At 45.6% G+C, this 20,290-nt stretch overlaps 1 protein-coding gene across 1 annotated transcript in view; it reads left to right on the forward strand.

Moving 5' to 3' along the window:
- ASTN2 (astrotactin 2) overlaps positions 1-20,290 on the forward strand; it is a 594,006-nt gene that overhangs the window by 247,229 nt on the left and 326,487 nt on the right. The window contains 1 exon segment of the mRNA XM_006026274.3: positions 4,934-5,101. Coding sequence (XP_006026336.1) covers positions 4,934-5,101 — 168 coding nt within the window.

Genomic DNA, 20,290 nt, shown 5'->3' on the forward strand with positions numbered 1-20,290 from the left:
TTGGCTTGTGAAGCATAGGCAAGCACCCAGTGGGGTGAGAATAAGGCCAAGCCATTCCAGTTGGGCCCGTGTCTAGAATTAATGGCTACCTTCTACACAAGTGTTGCCCAGGGGTCAAGGCCCCAGAGTTGGAGTGACTCAGGATGAAATATCTCCCTGGGGATGGGTTGAACCTTTCAAGGAAGAGAAAGGGTCCAAGTTCAGAAAAGGGCAGGGAAGCTGTCATGTGAACTGACATGCTGTCTCCAGATGGTGATGATTAGGACTGGGCAAAAGGTTTGATATGCAGGGGAACTGCAGTGTTGGTTCTGCTGAAACTATTTGGGAATTCAGGTCAAATTCAATCAGTTCTGGATGAAAGAAGAAACAAAACCCTGCCTCCTCTCCTAACCCCCCCCCAAAAAAAAAAAAAAATCAAAGAGGCTACAACATTTCCTTTCAGCCTTTCTGAAATAAAATGGTTTGCCTTTCTTTTTGGAAATGCAACTATATTTATTTGCCAAAAGTATAAAAAATGAAAACTAAATGGACAAAAAAGAGAGAAAATGTTTGGTACTGAACAAAACGTTTTGTTTGACCTTAGATATTTGGATGTGTATTTTGCCTTTTGCCATTGAATTGAAAATACTCACATGTTTGCTTGGCCCTAGCATTGATAGGATGTGTTAGTGGGGGTAGGAAATTTTATTTCTGAGTGAATTTGTGGACATATTTTTCCCCCTCATCATTGGTTTTGTCTCTAAGGTCAACTTATGCCACATAAGTAGAATCTATTTGGCTGTTTCTCTGAAATCAGCATAGGAGGAGCTGCTCAGTGAAGAGTGGCTGGAGTGGTCCTTATGGGAAAAATCCTTTAGAGTTGAATAGGAATAAAAATAATAGGATGCTGTAGAACTTTAACAGAGTTATTCTTAGCAGCTATAGAACTGAACAGGGTATATGATCCTATCTATATGCTTTTCTTTTTCTTTTTTTTTTCTCTTTCTTTATGCCATCTTTCAGAATTCCATAGCAGAGATTTAATTATACAGGGGCTTGCCATATAAGGGTAGATGCAGTAAGAAAGGGGGTTAGCATGAACTGTCATGGCATTCAGACAAGAAATGCTAATTTTAGATCAAAAGGAGTTTGCCCAACCAAGAAATAGCAAATGGGCTAAAGGGGACAAAGAAAGGGGGGAAATTATGAATTCTGAAGTTGAAATTAAAAAAAAAAATGTTACTTTTGATCTCTCTCTTACCAAAAAAAAAAAAAAAAAAAAAGAGGGCAAGTTAAAAAAGCCAGCCGGTTTTTGACTGCCTTTTGGGTACTTTGTTCTTTTCCCTTGTTAGCTATCTGTTCTGAGCTGTTTTATCCTGTTTTGTTCTGGAAAAATAATTTTTGAAATGTCAAAACTTCAAGCCTCTTTTGTCAAAGCTTAAACAGTCTCGCTGAACTTTGAAGGAGACCTCTGGATGAGACATGTGAACTTTTGATGCTGTCTTAGCCAGTTTAGCTTTGATCAGAATAGGAGAAGGAAGGGGAAGAATCCCAAACAAAACAATAGCCTGAAGTCTTTGTGGACCTTGTAGAACTGAGAAACAGCTGTGTCTGGGGCCGTGAGACGTATGTAGCTTCATGATGAAATGCTCCACGCCACCCACGCTGCTGCCTTTGCCTCTGCCTCTCCCTCTCGTTCTATCTCACGCAGCCAGCAGTCTAGCCACATTAGTTATGACTTGATTTATTGAGTTTCTGTGCACGCAACTTCAGAACTGTTATATTTTTACCCCCCATCCCCTTTATGAAATCAGACGATGTAGCATTAATGGATGACTCGTCTTGAGTCCTAAAATTCTGCCTACAGGGTGAATTCAGTTGAACTCTTGAATAAATCTTCCTTCCCCCCATGATAAGGAAGCATTTTAAGTCTGTTGGAGTGCTGGTGTTTTCCACTGCAGAATGGGGACATATTTAAGATGAATTCTCTTCCACACAGCAATCAGGGGAGATTTGACACTGACTTTTTTGGATCCAAGGTTTCACACCTGGATTATGGTATTTGTGGGAACTATAGACTTCATGAGTTAAAGTCAAAAAGGGGGAAGCGAGGGAGGTGCATGGACTTGCATACTAGATATTGGCACCAGTTTTAAGAACCTTTTTCTCCAGTTCTTCTCATTTCTGGTCAAATTAAATCTTTGCTTCAACCCAGAACAACATGTTTAATTCTGGATTGAACTATCGTCAAGGAGATTTTTCCAAACAAAGGTTTATTTCAAAGTTTTAAAAATTAAATATTTCTCTTTGAAAATACTGATATTTAGACTATTTAGACTGTTTCAGTTATCATATTGGGTTCCCCCCCCCCCCCGTACAAACAGTTCAGCAAAGCCAAGGCAAAGTTACAGTTTGTTGTCCCTAAACCTGATTTATTTTATTTGGTATTTACAAAAAATAACTTTCACTGAAAACTTCTGCCAGCTCTAGTGAACACAACGGCACCTAACAACCTGGGCTATCACTTGCAGGATCAGAGGTCTGGCAGACTTTCCTTTTGACATCAGAGTTGAGTACTGCGTTGTAGAGGGAATGCAAAACTGTTATTTATTTATTTATTTTTAGCTTGCTCTGAACAGCAACCCTATGCTGCATTTTATAATCCTAACAACAACCCTATGCCTATAACGTTATGCTGAATTCCACTAAGGAGCCCCAAATTTGGCATTGGGTTCCTAAGTCCATTAGGGCTCTGAACCGTCCTTGTTCTCTTCACCGTTCCCTAGCACATGGTTGCGCACCTGTAAATCTTTAAATCATCAGGATTGTTATTAAATGAAGCTTTTTGTGCCTCATCATTTCTGATGCGCTTCTTGATTAGTTTGCTGCTCATTGCTCAGCTTATTGTATTTTAATATAATTTCTGTCATTGTTGGTTTGACTACATTTTAAATTTGGGTAGGTGGAGATCTAAGTGGAAGTGGTGACTCACCAAGAACTAGTGCACCACTTTGCTGTTCAGCCATTTGGAGCAGGGAGAACTGTATGTGTAGCACTCCTGCAAAACATTTGTGTGTTTCTCAGGCTACCTTGCTTTCAACTATTCAAAGAAAACAAAATAAAGTAATTTAGGAACGCATATATGAATATATAAACAAGTGCATGCATAAAAACATAAATAAAATAATGTGCAGTATGCAAGTATAGGCACGGCTCTTTTAACTGACTTTTCAGAATCTCCCTTAGATGAGCTGGAGGTGCTGAGAACTGAGGCCACTTATTTAGGTGTTTAAGTTTTTTATTTTTATTTTTTTAAATCTTGGCTGTGTGGTATGAAGAGAAAGGAGATTTAGAAAAGTTGCTTCTCACTGATCCTTCATGATCCTCAGTAAATGGCAATTAACTTTTAATTTTCAAGCAGTTTCATGTGGGGTAGTTGTTGATTTAATCACTTGACTTCCATCAGGGCTAATGGGAAATGAGAGGATTAAAACCTCCCAATATTATAGAAAATGAAAGGATGAGTCAGGTACTAAGTTTTGTGAGTCTTCCATGCTCCAAGTAAACCATGGGGCTGCAGTCTGCATAGTCACTTAGCTACAAATGCTATGAATGTTTGGTTCATAACCTTCATCTTTTAAGGTAACGTTGGAAGAAACAGATTAGCTTGAGGTCTGTCATACAGTCCTCAGGGTCCATTTTTCTTCGAAGGTGTCTTCTCCCATTGGCCTCCATGACCTGTTTTTAGTGGCTTCTACCCAGAAACATATAACATGCCACTTCCTGGCAGAGGTTTTTGAGCTCACCTCTGATCTATGCAGCACTATTACAGAAGCAGTCTTATAATCAATGTAATTGAAGATCAGAGTTAATGAGGACCTCTGCGTCGGCAAATCCCCCACGCAATGCTGGGCTTTAGATGTTAGATAAGGAAATGATTGGGCTGAACTGAAAATCTATTTGGCTAATTAGATGATGCATATTCCATCCAGCCAGTGGGGGGAAAAAGACATTTAAAAAAATAAAGAAATTTCAGATTTCTTGAGAAGGGTTTTGGCAGGAAATCACTTCTACATCTCAGGAGGAAGAGAGAGAAAGTGAAGTTTCTTTGAATCTAGATTTCTGCTATGGGGATGTGTTTTATTGGGCCAGTGGATTTGCCTTGACCAAGGAGAAGGGCTCATGCGACTGCTACTGCTACAAGGCCCATGTCACCCTCATATATACCACTCACGCATACCCCTCATTTTACAGGCATGCAATGGGTAGAGCATGGTGGATAGTTTGTCCATTCTCAACTAATGCCAGGAATTTAATCCAGATCATTTGAGTTCCAGGGTAGTATCCTACATACTGGGTCACCTTTCCTCTTATGGATGTGTTCATATGGAGGTGAGCTTCACAGCTGATTCAGATTCTGTGGGTGGGTCTTAATATTGATGAATTTGGTACAGCAAAGTGAAAATACCCTCTTCCTCAATCTTATGAACAATCCTGCAAAGAGAATCGGCTTCTGCTCACCTGACATACTGCATGCAGTCTCACTGGGGCAAGTATTTCCCTCCAGCAAGTAGCATGGAAGGGAACATAAAGTAGGATTGGAAAGTATTCCTGGCCAGAATATTTCTGGAAAACCCAGGGGAGATAATGTGGGTCATTTTTGGTGTTGACATAAAAGGAGCTGTTCCAACACAGTTGCATCTGACATAATATACAGGGTGTTTTCCAGTGTTTCCCTTAGCAAAAGAGCGCCTTGTCTAAGTGATTGGTTTAAGCTGCACACTGGTATGATGATGCTTTGCCCATGCTCATCTTTCAGGACTTCCTCTGAGGATTCTCATCCTCTTCCATTTGGAGACCCCCCCGCCCCAGCCTTGGCTTGAAATGCATGAAGTCCATATAACCTCTGGCTATACACGTTTTTCCCTTTGTTTTTTGTTTTTCTTAAACCCAGGAAGCAGTTTTGTCGTGAGTGAGGGAAGCTACCTGGACATCTCCGATTGGTTAAATCCAGCCAAGCTGTCCCTTTACTATCAGATTAATGCCACGTCTCCCTGGGTGAGAGATCTCTGTGGACAGAGGACTACAGATGCCTGTGAGCAGCTCTGTGATCAAGAGACTGGTGAGTGAATACTTGGGAAGGGTGGTCTTCATGTGAGATCTGACAAATGATGGAGGTTTCTCTACACAATGTGGAGCATGCTCTGCCTACCTACGCTTTAGCCTGGTGTTAAAGGGCTCTGTGCCAGTGGTTATGCTGACCTTTATAAGCCATAACGATTGATGTACCAGCTCGTCAGTTTGGTATTACTCTTACAGAGTGATATAATCTAGCAAGGATCTCTCTTGCATCTCTCTACTTCCATGCTAGGGACAGGGGCAGTAACTTTCCTAACCTAAAAATGGTCCGCTTGCATTGCAGTGCTGCTTAGGGGTCATAGTCCAGGGCTAGTTCCCTATTGCAGCGGGCAACTCCACTTGCTGTCCTGGTTAGCACCTAAGAAAAGAGTCATGCTGCTCTTGAATCGTCCAGCACCTGAATAGACTTCTGCGTCAGTCTGTAGCTGCATCCTGCTGTTGGGGTGTGGGTTGCAGCCCCGCTTAGATAGGAAGCGCTGAGCAAGTGACAAGCTTTCAGAATCATACGCTGTCCCCTCAAATTGCTCCAAGGTACAGTGAAAAATTGGTCCCAAAGCCTGGTGTTAGCCATACATTTAAAAGAAAATTTTGCAACCAGCGGATAAAGAAAAAGAGATGAGGCATGGGGGAAAATGTCATAAAAAACCCTTGAGCCAATAAATCCGTAGCCCTGGCCAACTGAAAACTTCTTATCAGGTCACTTTTCCTTGACACCTCCTTTGCTAGCAGAGATAATGAGGGAGCAGGGCCCTGCGTGTGAAGATGACTTTGTGGCCATGATTGTTTTTCATAATGAGGGGGCCTGCGGTGCCCGCCACAGGGCTCAGAGAGAGCTGCTATCTCTCCCTGGGGTGCCTTCTTGGCTCCTGTGGGAAGAAGTGGTGCTGGTAGTTTCCTGCCTGAGCCTCATCTAAAGAGCATGCAAATGACCTCGACTCCTAGCAGGGAAATAACTTGCATATGTTAACCCTTGGCTTTCGGGGCAAGAAGCTTCACACCGTCTCTGTCTCACTCCTGGTCTCCTTTGCAGTGAGGGAACTTATTTGGTACATGTAAATGTGAAAATTTGCAGCTGCTCAAAAGGAATTTCTTTTCTCATTTCTGCTGGTAGGACCAAGGGAGAGGCACCTGATGGATTTTGAAAGCCTTGCTGAAGCTCCACCCAGTCCTATAATTGCAGCCCACAAGGAGGAAAGAAATTTTAAATTATTAGCACCTATATTAAGTCTCTAAAGGTTTTCCCTGTGACTCAGCATCGGAGATTCCCCAAAGTAAGGGTTGGTTAGTTCGTTTTCCCTTTCTGAACAGGGCTGTGTCTGTCTGTCTGTCAGGGCTGGTGCAATTTCTAATCTTCCTGTCACCCCAGCCTGACCGTGATAGGCAATCTCATCAAAGGGTTAGGCAGAGGGGCTGCATGTGGTTAGTGCTGATTTTTGCTGCAGGTGTTTAAGGGGTGAATTGTATCTGGAGACATAACTAGCATTAGCTGTCAAAAACCTTCTAATTTAGGGCACTTTCCAGTGCTCTGCTGCTGCAGAGTGTCTGTTGAGTTCTTGCTGCTACTTTGGTACCCCCGTAGTGAAGTGTCTGGGGTTCGGGAACAGCTTCATCCTGTATTCAGAGAAGCAGTTCTGCTCATCCATTGAGCAGTGGCTGGGGTACAGAATTGGAGTGGAGCTATTTTACTTTGATTTGCTTTCCTCGTTTCTCAAGGAGTTCCTGCCCCACATGGTCCTGGGGGTGTGGTGGCAGTGGAAATGCTGATGCCACGCTTGTTTGAATAGATACATTGCTGTGTTTTGGACCATGTTCATTTGGAAGTACCTTTTCTCAGGGATTCACACATTCATAGAAGTTTAGGACTGGAAAAGACCTCGTGAAATCATCGGGTCCAGCCCCCCTGCTCTGGGCTGGAAAGACGGCTGGGGTGAGATAACCCCAGCAAGGTTTCTGCATGGAGAAATTGGAATAATTTATTCTGGTCATTTTCCTTGGGTAGACAAGTGCTCAGTATCACTCAGCTTTCCAGGGAGAAGGGAGTGAACAGCTACCTCTTCCATCCCCCGGGACTCTCCCTACCACCAAAATGTGGAGATAGTAAAAGAAGGACTGATATGTACACAGGATTGTTTTCTCCAAATACCCCAGTCCCCTCCATACACTACTGTAAGTAGAGATCAGTACAGTGAGCAGTACAGCACAGCCAGGTTTGGAGAGGCATTGGGAAGGCAGCTCCATGGGAATACCCTGCTGACACTGCTGTGGCTGCTCAGAGGAGAAAGTAAAGACCCTGGTGTCCTGCTGAGACTGCAGGAAGAGCCTCTGGAGGCAGAATGCGATTTCCCTGTCAGAAGCAGCCCTGAAGCTCTATTTGCAAGCTCCATGCTGTCCTTGGCATTGAAAGGGCTAGTTTAATCCTTGAGCAGTCTTTGCTGCGAGGGACTGCTATGTGCTGCATCTGTCCAGCTGCTGCATCCCACTTTTCTCTGGCTTGTTGGAGCAGCTGCTTCCCCTTGCTGGATGCCCCATGCTTTAACAATGTGACAAAACTTAATTACAGGGAATGGAGCCGTGCTTGCTCTGTATGTGCGGTGTGTGCTATCTCGGGGGGGCTTTGCTCCACTGTCATACTGTATTCCACCTTTACCAGCTGCCTTTGCTAAGGACGCCACTCACACACCATCCAAAATGGGACAGGGTGGTAGAAATCCATGGTGGGGGCTGGGGAGTGGGGGACATCAATTGGACCCATTGATCCAAGGATCTTCTATCCTGTACCTTGCTGTTTTACTGATCTGGAGAGCAAAGAATGTAGAAATAAATCCATCAGAGAGCCCTGGAAGAGGCTTTTCCTAGACATGATCTGTAGGAATGGATCAGCTCAGCCCTTGTCCATACTGTCAAGCTGAATCGCAAGAAGCTTATGAAGACATGGGAGCAGTTCAACCAGAAAGAGTGAGGGAACAGACCTGGCGTGCACTGTCTGAGCACCTGGACCTGCTACGGAGACTAGTTCTATTCTTAAACCTCCCATGCTGTTCTTGCCTCGCCCCACTGTGCTTACATATTGCAGCACATATGTTCTCTCCCCAGAGCCCTGGAATGAGCTGGTTTTCAGTGCTGCATCCTGGAGGCAGAGTGAAGTGAGCTAAGTGTAGAGCTGCCTTGATTTGGGCCCTGCTGTTGGAAACCTCGAGTTTTTTTTTTAAATCAAGCTCCTCTCTCCCACTTTTTTTCACAGCCAGGGGAGATGAGAGGTGGCAGTGCAAATTCTGTCTCCTGTCCACACCAGTTAGAGAATCAGGGTTTGAGTTGAGGCTGTTTTGGAAAGACACTAGCTGAAAATTTGAAACTTGACTGGTGATTTTGAGAGTGACTTTGAGGCATCTTAGCAGGATGTTTGAGCTTAGCACTCTTCTGCAAGTCAGAATATTCCCCCCTCCATCCCCTTCTCCTTTAAGGTTTCAGTTTGGGCCACCCAGAACTCAAGCCCCTATTACTTCTATCAGTCTTGCACAGTATTTCTGTTACAGGGCTGTTCAGCCAGAAGGTCCATGCCTGGGGAAGGGTTTCAGGACCAGCATATGGAAGAAGACCTAGTTTTTATGCTGTTGTGGCCTGTTCCATCCTCCCTTCCCTCCTGGCCACCATCCCCTTTAGCTGGCATTTTATTACTGCAAGAAAGACAGTCCTGGTGTTTTACTGTGAAATATATATCTTGCCTGGATTTCAACCTTTTGGGGTCAGGGATTTTATAAATTGCTTGGATCCTAAGTGATGGCTTGCAGGAGGCCTCTTCCATCCTGTCCTCTCCAAACCATTTGGGGAATTGATGTGACACAGGGCCCTATTGTAGCACATGGAGGTTAGATGTAAGGGAAGGAGGGAGTGTGACTCACACTGCATGAGAGAGCCTCATGTCTAGTGATACTGCTTTGCCCTTTTACAGTGACTCTTTTCTGAAGGTCACAAAGTGCTTTGCAGGCATCTGTTAAGACTTTTTCTTGTGTGGGAGCTTGGTGCTGTCATCTCCGCTTCACAGATGGGGAAACTGAGGCAGTGAAGAGAGGTTAGTTTGGCCCAAGGAGCCACAATAACACAGTAGAAGAACTGGGACTGAACTCTTCCCTCACTGCTGTCCAAGGAAGCCCTAACCTGGAGCAGGATCACAGGTTTTGCCCCATCCCATGGTTTCCGGTCATATGCAGAGACACAATCCAGGTTCTTCTTTCCCAAAGACAGGCTTCTTCTACAGGAGAGAAGGGGGACTCTTTCCTATAGCTGTAGCAGCACTAAGGGACTATGACACACGTACACAAGCAGCTCTGTCAGTCCATCTTGCAGAGGACAGCAGTGTACTTGCATCTAGCTGGTGCATTTCGAGTCCCAGTAGCCTTTGGGTTTAGGGGCCAGCATTTTGCCCAAGGAACAGCATATCAGAGTCTGGATCCATGACTGAGACTGGGTTAAGTTTTGCTGCAGTACATATAATGAAGTGCACAAAAAAACCATAATGCAGCAGTATTCTTCAGGTTGCAAAATTAAGCCCTGAAACTTCAGGAAATGCCAGCTTTAGTTTGCTTGTGCCACCTTGATTCAGCCCTCGTACGCATTATGCTACAGTATTAAATTACATTATCATATCCACGAGATCTGGTTTTTATCTTCTCTTCCCACGCTGGCTGCTAATTGTTGTGTCTGTCTGCAGGTTTCTCATTAATCCCATTCCCTCCCCAACTTCTTGCAGATTTTTGCCCAGCAAGTCACTTCACTTCATCTTATCAGCCCTGTCCCTCCTGCCTTCTGTTCCCATTCTCCAGCCCTCCAGTCTCTGTTCCAGCAACAACCAGTCCATTTCCAGCAACAACCAGTCCTCCCCCTTGCAATCCCAGTCTCCCTGTCTCAGGCTATGTCTTTCCCTCCTCCCTGGCTTGGCTTTAGGAACCTCTGCATGTGAGACAGGCAGCTTTCTCCCCCACGCTGCTGGGGACAGAGTGGAGAGGTCACTGAGGGTAGTATTGAAACTGGCTTCATGCCCTCAGGTCCATGCCCAGTGCCATGCAGGCATGGAGCAGCTGCGAAGGGGAGAAGACTGGCTTTGCCTCTGTAACCCTTGGTGAGAGACTGCTGTCACTATGCAGGGCTGGCATGCATGCAGCATGGTCAGTGCTGAGACCTGCAAGACGCTGAGCATGCTCCATAAGGATGGAAACTTCAGAGCACATAGCTGCTAGGGCTGAGGACATCTCTTCTGAGCATATCCTCACCATCGTTTTCCAAATGCTTACAACTTGGCCAGCTCCACGCAGCTTTTCACTAGGACAGAAAAGAAAACAAAAGCCATCCCCTGCCATGGTTGAAGACTGTGCTTCAAAGCATGTAGGTGCTAAGGCTTAAAATCCAAATCACCAGGATTCTTATCACGAGCAAAATGATATTGTTTCTCCCCAGCTTCTGGTCTTGGAAATGGTTGGGCTGAAATGTTTCAAGGAGAAAATAAATTAATAAAGCCAGCCTGAGACAGACATCTGGCTTGGAGAAATTCACCCCCAACTTGTTAAAGTTTGGCAAAGCAACTGAAGATGGTTTTGTGTAAAGGAAAGTCAGATGGCTTTTACTTTGAAGGCAAACTAGCCCTGCCTATAACAATAACTATATCCCAGCATCCACCTTTTGGGTTGCCATGTGTTTTATAGGAGACTCATTGGCTACTGCCAAACTAATGTTAGGAATTGGAAGGCAGGAGCGGGGAGGTTCTTCTGTTCTGCTGGGCTAATGCCACATGGCATACGTGTTTTGGGGAGCTGGATTGTTTTCAGAGAGCTTAAGTTAGAAGTTCTACCCCCACCCATATCTCTGAATATTCTGTAGTTGGGATGGAGACTGGCTCCACGGCTGCCTGGAGGACACCCACAAGGATCAGTTGTGGCAATTCAGGCACCCTCTTCTGAAAGACGGCGCTGCCCATTGTGCAGCAAAACCTACATCAGTAAGAGCTGCTGCTCTGTTGAAGAGGCTGCATGCCAAGGTGCCCCATCTTGTTGGCAGATACTCACTGCGTTCAGGACTGAATGGCTGCACGCTGTTTAGGCTGATAATAAGGAGGGATTGTGTGTGTGTGTGTGTGTGTGTGTGTGTGTGTGTGTGTGTGTGTGTGTGTCTGTGGAGTTGGACTCAACTCTATCTCTGTTCCTCAAGCATTTTGTATGCATTTGCCAAGTCTCCTATTTGTACTACACACTATGATACCTTCTCGTAAAATCAATGAGTGTTGCTTTTTCACTAGCTTCCCTTATCAGCCCTGGTAACATTTATGAGAGTGTTCCTTTTCTGTGGCATATGCAAATACTGATTTGTGAGCACAATTACCTGCTTTGTATGCACAAAAATGATTCACTCACACGTTTTGTGGGCACAGCTTAAGAGGCCTGCTGGAGAATTGGTCCCGTAGGAAAAAAGAAAAAGAAAACAGCCTCTGATTTTGTGCTGGCAGACTTGCTGGTACAACGACATAAATGAGATGGATAGCTACCTTGATTAGCAGGTGGAAATGGCTTTATTTTTTTTTTTTTACCCCATAAATCAGGAATTTATCTGTCTGTGTTCTGACATCTGCATCCACACCAGTGTGCACCCACAAAACTGGAGGCACATTTGATGGACAAAATTGGAAGGTCAAGTAGTGCTGAGGCTTCTCTCTTAAAAAACTGGTGGTGAAACTCTTTGTCATGTTGTCACAGCGAGCGTTCCTTGGTATTGGAGTCACAGAGAAGACTACTGTCTCCAAGTCAGTAGGAGGCTCGGAAAAGTCATTTTTAAAAATAACCTATTAAAAATGAAACCAAGCCTGCTTCTTAAAAGACGTCTGAGCCTGCACGGTGGAACATGTCAATCAGGAAACAGCCCACTCTGCGTGTTTGTATAATAAAGCAATCTCTGCTTCTCAAGAAATGCAGTTTAATATCATACAGCTTTCCTGCAGTATCGAGCAATGTTTATTTATTCTTATATACCACTGCTATTTTCATTGTCATAACAGTCCAGTATCTTTATTGACTTAGACTTTTATGTGATGAGGTTCCTTCTCTCGGAGGCATGTATTTTAATAACTTGGTCAATAGCCGTATAATATATGATTCCTTTGCATCCAGTAGTACAGCTTGCCTTATGTGCAGCTCAGGGCACAAGGCAGTTAACTCCCAAGCCTACTTAGCTTCACACTTACATGTGGGGGCAGGGAGGATGTGTGTGTAAGCAACAATACAAATGCATGCACACAAGAAGACAGAGTTAAGGTACTTATCTGTGCTGCCCTTACATTCTTACTGACTAGAGTTTGCATGTTGAAGCCTGCAGCTGTTAATGTCCTCACCATGGAGTTTCTGGGTGTGCGTAAAGGAAAAAGGTAGATGAGTCCTTAAGAGGGAACTAGTTTTGTATAAGGGAATATGATGAGGTGTAAGGTCTGAGCTATAAACCTTTTAAGATCAGGGCATCTTTTACTTTAGTCATCCTCAACCTTGTTAGACTCAAGGCAGCCCTCAGAAAATGATGCTCTTAGCTTTCATTCATTTTCTGGCAACAGAAAAATAATAGAGCAATTCTTCTGTTGCAGAGAACTCAGACCATAGCAGATCAGAATGCTTTTGATACTATGAATTTCTGTGTGAAGTTGCTGATCATCTTCCCTGGTTCAGTCACGGCTTTAGGAAGTAGTCGGTGAAAGAATCTGTCCCTCATTTGGCATAAGCTTTCATAAAACCTGCTGTTCAGTTGCTAGTTCCACACACATGCCAATGGCAACCGTCCTAAGATATACTGTGTAAGAGCTTAGCAAAGCAAATGAAAACTGTAATGGGATTGATGTACATCCAGAAAGTCAAACATGTGCATAAGTGCTTTCAGGAACATAAAAGGTGACTTCCACAGAGTACAATTTTGTCAAATGCTCCCTGAGAGCTTCTTTCCTGCTTAATTTTGTTAACCCTCTATCCCCACCTGTTTAAAACATCATAGCAAAGAATACTAGTTGTTTCATTCTCTCTTTATCCTTGAACAACTAAACCCCACTGCCCCAAACTTGTATTCAGTCCTCGAAGGGCAGAAACCAGGCCTGGACATTGTCATCCCACAAAGTAAGAAACAGTGGATAGCAATGAGCTAGAATGGAAACTGTTGAGCAACTTAATTGAAGCAGCTGCTTCCACTGTAATCATCTGCCAAACTGTTTGCTACCTCAGCTTGGGGCTATTTCTTTCTTGAGCATGAACTCTCTGAAGATCATGCCCTGTAACTCAGATGCACGTTCCCATTGAAGTCAGGCATTTAATGACTGTAAGGATCTTTTTCATCCATTCTTGTTGTATTTAATTTCCCTTGAATCACCATCTCCACAAGAGACTTCTCACCTGGCAGGGAGTGCTCCCAGATCTGTCCCACGGAGACAGACTTTTTCTTTCTTTTTACTTCCTCTCATCAGCACAACCCCTCACTTAACAAAACTCTGTGACAATCAGACATCTCAGCATCAAAGTTCATGGGGGATTATATTCCAGCCTTGTCTCCAAGGTAAGGTAGAGACATTCAAAAAGCCTGAGGTGGAATCGATCTAAGTTACATGGTTTGCTGTGAATGGTGTCATTTAGATTGGTAGCAAACCAAACACATATTTGCCTTTTGGTGGGGAAGGGGGAAGGGTGGGGGCAATCTTAGACTGGGTCCTAGCATTTTTAAACAAGTCTTTGTATGCTGACTTTCTGTTCTGTTACAGGTATAGACCAGTTTCTGAGCACTTACACCAGTATAAGTGCAATGTCTGTATCTGGGCCAAGTGGCTTCTTCTTTCATTTCACAGCATTGCCCAGCGTTTGTGCCATTCCTCCAATGAGGCCGTTAGTGCAGACAGAGGGTGCGGTTCTGGTGGTAGGGCCAGCTTGTCATCCAGCCCAGCTCTGGGGAGGATTACTGAGACAGGGAAATTAACTTCCAGGAGGCAATCTATCTGAGTGCTCCTGCTCTTACAGAGCTACAACAGGTAGGGAATATTGTGAAAAAAAAGCTAGCTAGGGATTAGCCAGGGCCAAGTTGTTTAAGGAGTGTTGTCTTTGCAGTGTTATGGGGGACAGGGAGGGCAGGTTCCTTGAGACTTCCCTGATCCCAGATTGTGATCCTTTTGATTGCGACTTTCAGGCTTGGGATCCATCTGTAGAGAGAAGGCATGAAGCGAGGCCGCTTCACACTGTGATCTTGTCAAGCTTCAGACACTTGTCTTCTCTGCAATGGTTAACTTGAGTTCACATCCTGGCCTTACTCTACATCATCTAGCCTAGCTGTATTGGAGATCCCACGCTGTGAAACAACCCTCAAGCTACAGACTGCGTGCATCAGCAGCATGACAGGGTTAGCAGCTGATGAGGTATTGCAGCTGGAGCTGAGGCATCCCCACTCCCTTACTTGCTAATGGATGAGCTGTGCTCAGACTTCTACCCCACTCCTGGAAGAGACGACTGGCTCAGGTTTGAAGCATCACTTTAACTCAAGCTAAGTACCTGGGAGTGTATGTTGCATCTTTCAAAAAGGCATAGTAAGGGCAGGCTCCTCCCGCTTGCCTGGGAGCTATGAGAGGTGTTCCAGTGTTGGTCCCCCAGTGCCTCCTGGTCCTCAACTAGGTTATTGCAGCTCCACATTATTGCAGCTCCTGTGACACAGGAATGACAGAGCCTTACATAACTGTCTGATTAGAGCACCTTCCACAGGCCTCAGGACCCAGTATGGAATCACAGTCTGTGTGAATAGAGGGAGCTCTTCATTGCCACCTCAGTGGCAAAGATGTAGGGACAGGTGAGACACAGAGCACTGCTGGCACCATTTACCAGAACTACTAGGAAGCAAGTGAAGAATACGGTCTCCAGATGAAGCTGTGAGGTGGGACTGAAACAGGGAATGCTCAAACCAGAGATTAGCCAAGACAAATGAACATTAACAATTGACCTGAACTATTGATCCAGCGACTGGAAGCATGGTGGAGATGCATTGATAGTCACTCTTATATAAACTGACACCCCTCTCCGCCCCCATCACATCGTCACCTCTTCTTATTGGTAAAAGGCAGGCGACAACCAATAGCACAGATAAATGAAGTGTTGATGGGGCCAGACTTGTGCTTCTAGAAGAAGGAAGGACCAGCAGGTTTTGTCTCACCAGTTTTAAAATTGTTCAGGACACCGGATTAAGAAATTGTTTCTCTAGCACTTCAGCTGACGCTTAGAAGACGTCTACAGAGAATAAATCAATCTGCAGCTTCCCCGGACACTTATAAAACTTGGAGGTCTCAAAGGCTTCATTATTGGAGAGGAGTGATAGTAACTGTTAGGGGCAGAGCGTGTTGCATTGATCTGTTTACCGCTGCTCCCCTGGGCTTCTTGCTGTGCTGCTGTCGTTCAGGACTAGTCAAGTTCCTGTGGATTTCAGTGGCACGGGATGTGATATCCAAGCCTATATGGCACATCCAAGCCTATATGGCGGTGAAGCAGAGTGTCTCGTGTGCCTGGGGAGTAAGGGCTGGTTGTGAAAATAGACAGAGGTGCTTCTGGTGCTGCTACGACATTAGCTTACTGCCCCCTGGGCCGGGCCAGGCCAGGCCATGTTGGCAATGACTTCTGCTGTTGTCAGGAAGGGACATGCAGTTTGCCCTGCTGCCGGTTGGAAGGACTCCAAACACTGCCTTTAACTTGTGTAAAATGGGGACCCCCTCCATCTATGTTTCTTTTCACTAGCCTCAAGATTAGGGCCTGTTTTCTCAGTGGGCTGCATCGCTAATGAAGAAGAGGGCTCTTGCATTCCCCTTCTCTGAAAGGAGAAGGGATTTGCTTTGCTCTAGACCTCTTTCAGTCTATCTGTAGGCAGGACTTGCCCAGGGAATGGGTATGCCGACAGCTTCCCCACCTCGGAGGAAGGCCTTTTCAGCACTAGTGATCCAGGGATGTGTTTCCTTGGTACAGAAGCTGGAGCCCCAGGCTCCCCGCCACTGAACAGGCTCCATCCCTCTGTATCACTGCAACACGCAGCCAGTGAAAGGGCCAGTGGGGGTGCCAGCCTTGCCTGTGACTGAGAATCCCTATTGCCAGCCAGAATGAGGAGCCTTATCAGAGAGCGATTGTAACCACAGTCATCCTTTCAGAGCAAGCACAGAAAAGCGCCTGCCGCTCTCAATCCAGATCCTATCGCTGTGACTAAAGGCAGCTCACCCAGAAAAGAAGGGCATTGTGCTTGCTTTTGTGCCAGCGATGTCACAGACAGTGGGGGCAGTCAGCCATGTTCCGTCTGGGAAATGGGGGCACTGAAAGGGTGCTTCTGTTCACTAAATAATGCTCGACCTCAGCCCTCCAATTACAGCTGGGCCTTTCACTCTAGCAGGAGCTCTTCCCTCCTGCCTCGTCTTTCTCCTCTCATTCTTTGGGTGAGACAGTGGCAAGGGGGAGGCGGGCAAGCAGTGTTAGAGGGTCAGCTGTGTTCCTGCAAAGGGGCTGGAGGATGACACTCAAGAATAGGCCCTGTCTCCTCTTGGCTCGATGAGAAGGGGAAGACCCAGCTGGAGCTGCATTTGGGTATGAATAGAGGGCCACAGGGAAGTGGCCTATTTAATTTCCAGGGCTGTTTGCCTGCTGGCTGATTGGCACAGAAACATGCTCTGGTGGGAAAGGCACTTTCTCTCATTTTGCCCCCTCGTGCATACTTCAGCCACGTCTCTTTGGATGCTCTCCCGTTCCTAGCCCGGAGCTGTCGCAGAGAGAAAAGAACAGGCTGTGGCAATCAGGGTGTGCAGCTCACCGCAGGCAGTCACAGTCTTCTGCTGGAAGAGACACCCAAGCAGAGCATGTGTATAATGCTCACATGAAACATGACTGCATGCATATAGCTATGAAAACCCACAGGGTGGGGCAAGGTCTCAGTTTCTTGGTAGAGAGAGAAACATCATGGCACAGTCTCAAAAAGAGCCATTGGTCAGCAACTGAAGTGTCTTAAATGGAAGGGAAAATCTTCCATGGGAACACAGCTTGTAGGAACAAGTGTCAGCCCCTGTGGTACAGAGGGATCACCCAGTAACCACACTGATACAATTTTAATACATGCTCGTGCCTCTGTCATTAAGCTTGAAAGAGTGGCTTGTGTCAGGTGTGTTTCCTTTTGGGGCATGTGAGAATTTTTCATGTCTTTCGTTGTTGGCTTGAAATTCAGTTCCTCCATTAAAAATAGCTAAAGTAACTATTTTGTACTACAAGAAAAGCTTGTTGCCTTAAGGTATGGCTGCACCTGTAGGCTGCAGTATAGTATAGAGATGCTGAGGTTTCTGGGATACCTCTACACTGCACAGCAGTTGTCGGTGCAACGTTATCTTTAGTGTTTTTCTCCATTCCCAAGGATTCCCTACCATTTTATCCTTGGTCATCCAGGAGAGTCATGATGACCTTCCATCTTCCTGGCACTGTTAGCCCTGAGGACAGTTGCCTAAACAACCAGTGGAAGTCGCTGTCACAGCTCTACAAGCTCCTCCAGAGCTGCAGTCTCTATTGCTGCAACCCACTCGCAATCAAAGGTGCCCAGATGTTTGAGGCTGTGCTTGGATCTCAGTCCACCCTTCCCTCTTCCCGCTGCAGGCAGCAGCTCATTCTTTGCTGCACCGGCTTCTTTTTACATGAATGCACTTTCATCCGAGCCATCGGTAGTCTCCATAGATAGCAACTATGGAAATTAAAGGCATAACAGAAAAAGGGAGGTAGCCAGTGGGGCCTGTTTCTAATATTTCTGGGCATGTGTCCTGCTGGTTGAGGCAAAAGGGCATCCCCACAAGCAGAAACCAACTGAGAGACTGCTATGCTGCTTATAATTATCCACTGATGCTCAGAGCATGACAGTCTTTGATGGAGTCTTCTGAAGTTGGGCAACGGGGGTTGGAGGTGGAAGATGCAGCCTGCGCAGAGAAGACAGCTCCCAGGAATACTTAATGCACCCATCTTTGTAATATTTAGGCATCTGGCATGTACAGGCTGTCTTGTTATGAGTCTGTATGGCACTTAGCACGATGGGGGACTGCTCTCCAACAGTGTCTATATGCACCTGTAATACAAATTAAGGGATGATGCTAGACCCAAGGAAGCAAGGTGCTAATTCCCTGCATGGGAAGGACAGCCAGTTGAGGGGAAGTGGTGATATGGGGGGACACACTCCTTCCCAACCAACCTTACCCAGGGAGGAGCGGAGTCTGGCTGAGGGGAACCAGCTGAGCAGCCTGTGCCATCTGTGCTCTGCCCCTAGAGACTGGCAGGTCAGCTACTTGCTTCCATATTTCTTCAGACTAGAAAGAGCTTTCCAGGGAGCTGTCGTTGGGCTCTTTCCAGTGACCTGGAGCTGAGGAGGGTTTGTATCTTTTCCATTAGGACTATAAGAGGCCTTAGAGAGGGCAGGATTACAATGGCAGGCTGAAGTTACAGGGCTGGATAGTGTAGATAACCACACATGCCCTGTTCCTGTCCCAGATACCTGCATCTGTACTGGGGGAGGTACTGGATAGAAATACTAACCCTCCCTCCTTCCAGTGATGTTGAGAGTCATTCTTTTTTGTGTGCTTGGTCTTCCATTGTCGTCATTCCCGGGTCTCGTGTAGACCTCCTTGTTGTATTCCAGTGTGTTCAATGCTAGCGATTAGCTAAACAGTGCTTATTATGCCAGTAAAGCATGTTGCCACCTTCACCTGGTGTGGGACATGCTGGTAATCCATGAGCTGGTGAGTTAGTCATGGGCTTGTTCGTATTTCTTAGGATTGCACCTGGCTAATCATCGCTACATCCCTGTTACTCGTGCCTGAGAATTGTGGCATCTATTAGTCACTTGTGGTTGAGATTAAGGGCCATAACCTTTTTCAGCTCGTTACCTCAGCTATGAACCTCTTCACATTTTAGATTCTGCTTTTTGTGGGTTATGCTGGACATTTCTGAATGGAAAGAGGAGAGAATATACAGAGCACATGGCTGATATTTGCCCTCTAATAGAGGAAAGCCATCGGCATGGAGAGAGAGGGAAGAAGAGAGGAGCGAAGTTGGAGCTTTTCAGTGTGACAGTTTACTGGTAGTGAAAGTATCTCAGCTGTGAGCACCAGGGATGGTGACCATCTACCTAGTTGCTTTGAAGATAGGCATCTTTTTTTGTCTGAAGAGGCATCTTTTACTAGGCACTGGAGAGTTGTCATGGCTGTTACCTCAAGCCCTCATGAATTGTGATCATCTGACCCAAGGTGCAACTGAATAAGGCTACTCCTAGATACCAAGGAGGTAAATTAATTCATTGAAAAGTCTGCTGCCAGAATAATATTGGCATATCTGATCACTTCTGTATTTTCCTCCCTGCTTCCCTGCGAGGAGGAGGCAGTGAGTGGTCAGCATTTGCTCCCAGCTCTGAACAGTGTAGATGCAGCAAGCGGCCTTTTGTGAAGCAGGGTCATTCTGGCTTTTGGCACAAGTGTTGTTGGGGAAGGGTGGGGGGAGGCAGATTCCTTTCTTGATCATTTAGATCTTGTCCATGTGCTTGGTGATCCAGTCCATGAAGGTCAGCAGTTCTGGTGTGTGCAAAAGAGTCTGAGAGCTGACTTTGAAGTAGACACTTCCCCCTGCTCAGCTGGGAGGAGAGTTGAGATTTTCAGCTTGCTGCTGCTGTGATTGTATTTGAGAAAGTGTCATACGACAACACCGTCATGCAGAGCATTAGCAGGAACTGGAGAGATTAGTTGTAAGACCATAGGACTGAAAGCTGGTTAAGAGTGAAATAAGGCAAAGAGCAGACAAGAGGACAAATGGCAGCATAGGCTGCAGCAACTGAAAAGGAAATCCAGTGGGTTTTGCAGAAAAGCGATTCCAAGGGAAGAGGAATAGCAGGAGGGAAAAGCACCTGGAGGAAGAAACACAGGTGAAAAAGAGCTCCCCCTCCCTCCCTGGGAATAATGAGATGCTTGCCTCAATGCCCAGCTCTTGCATTGGCCACCTCCCACCCTTCATTCTGCCAGGTCTCACTGGTGCAGCAAACATTTAAGAAGCCAAATTTGTCTAGGTCTCAGAGCACTAGAAGCCTGTCCTGCAGCGTGAGAGCAGGACTTGCCCTTGAAATCCTTGCTGATGTCTCT

This window comes from Alligator sinensis, unplaced genomic scaffold, assembly GCF_000455745.1.
Source record: "Alligator sinensis unplaced genomic scaffold, ASM45574v1 scaffold519_1, whole genome shotgun sequence".
NCBI lineage: Eukaryota > Metazoa > Chordata > Crocodylia > Alligatoridae > Alligator > Alligator sinensis.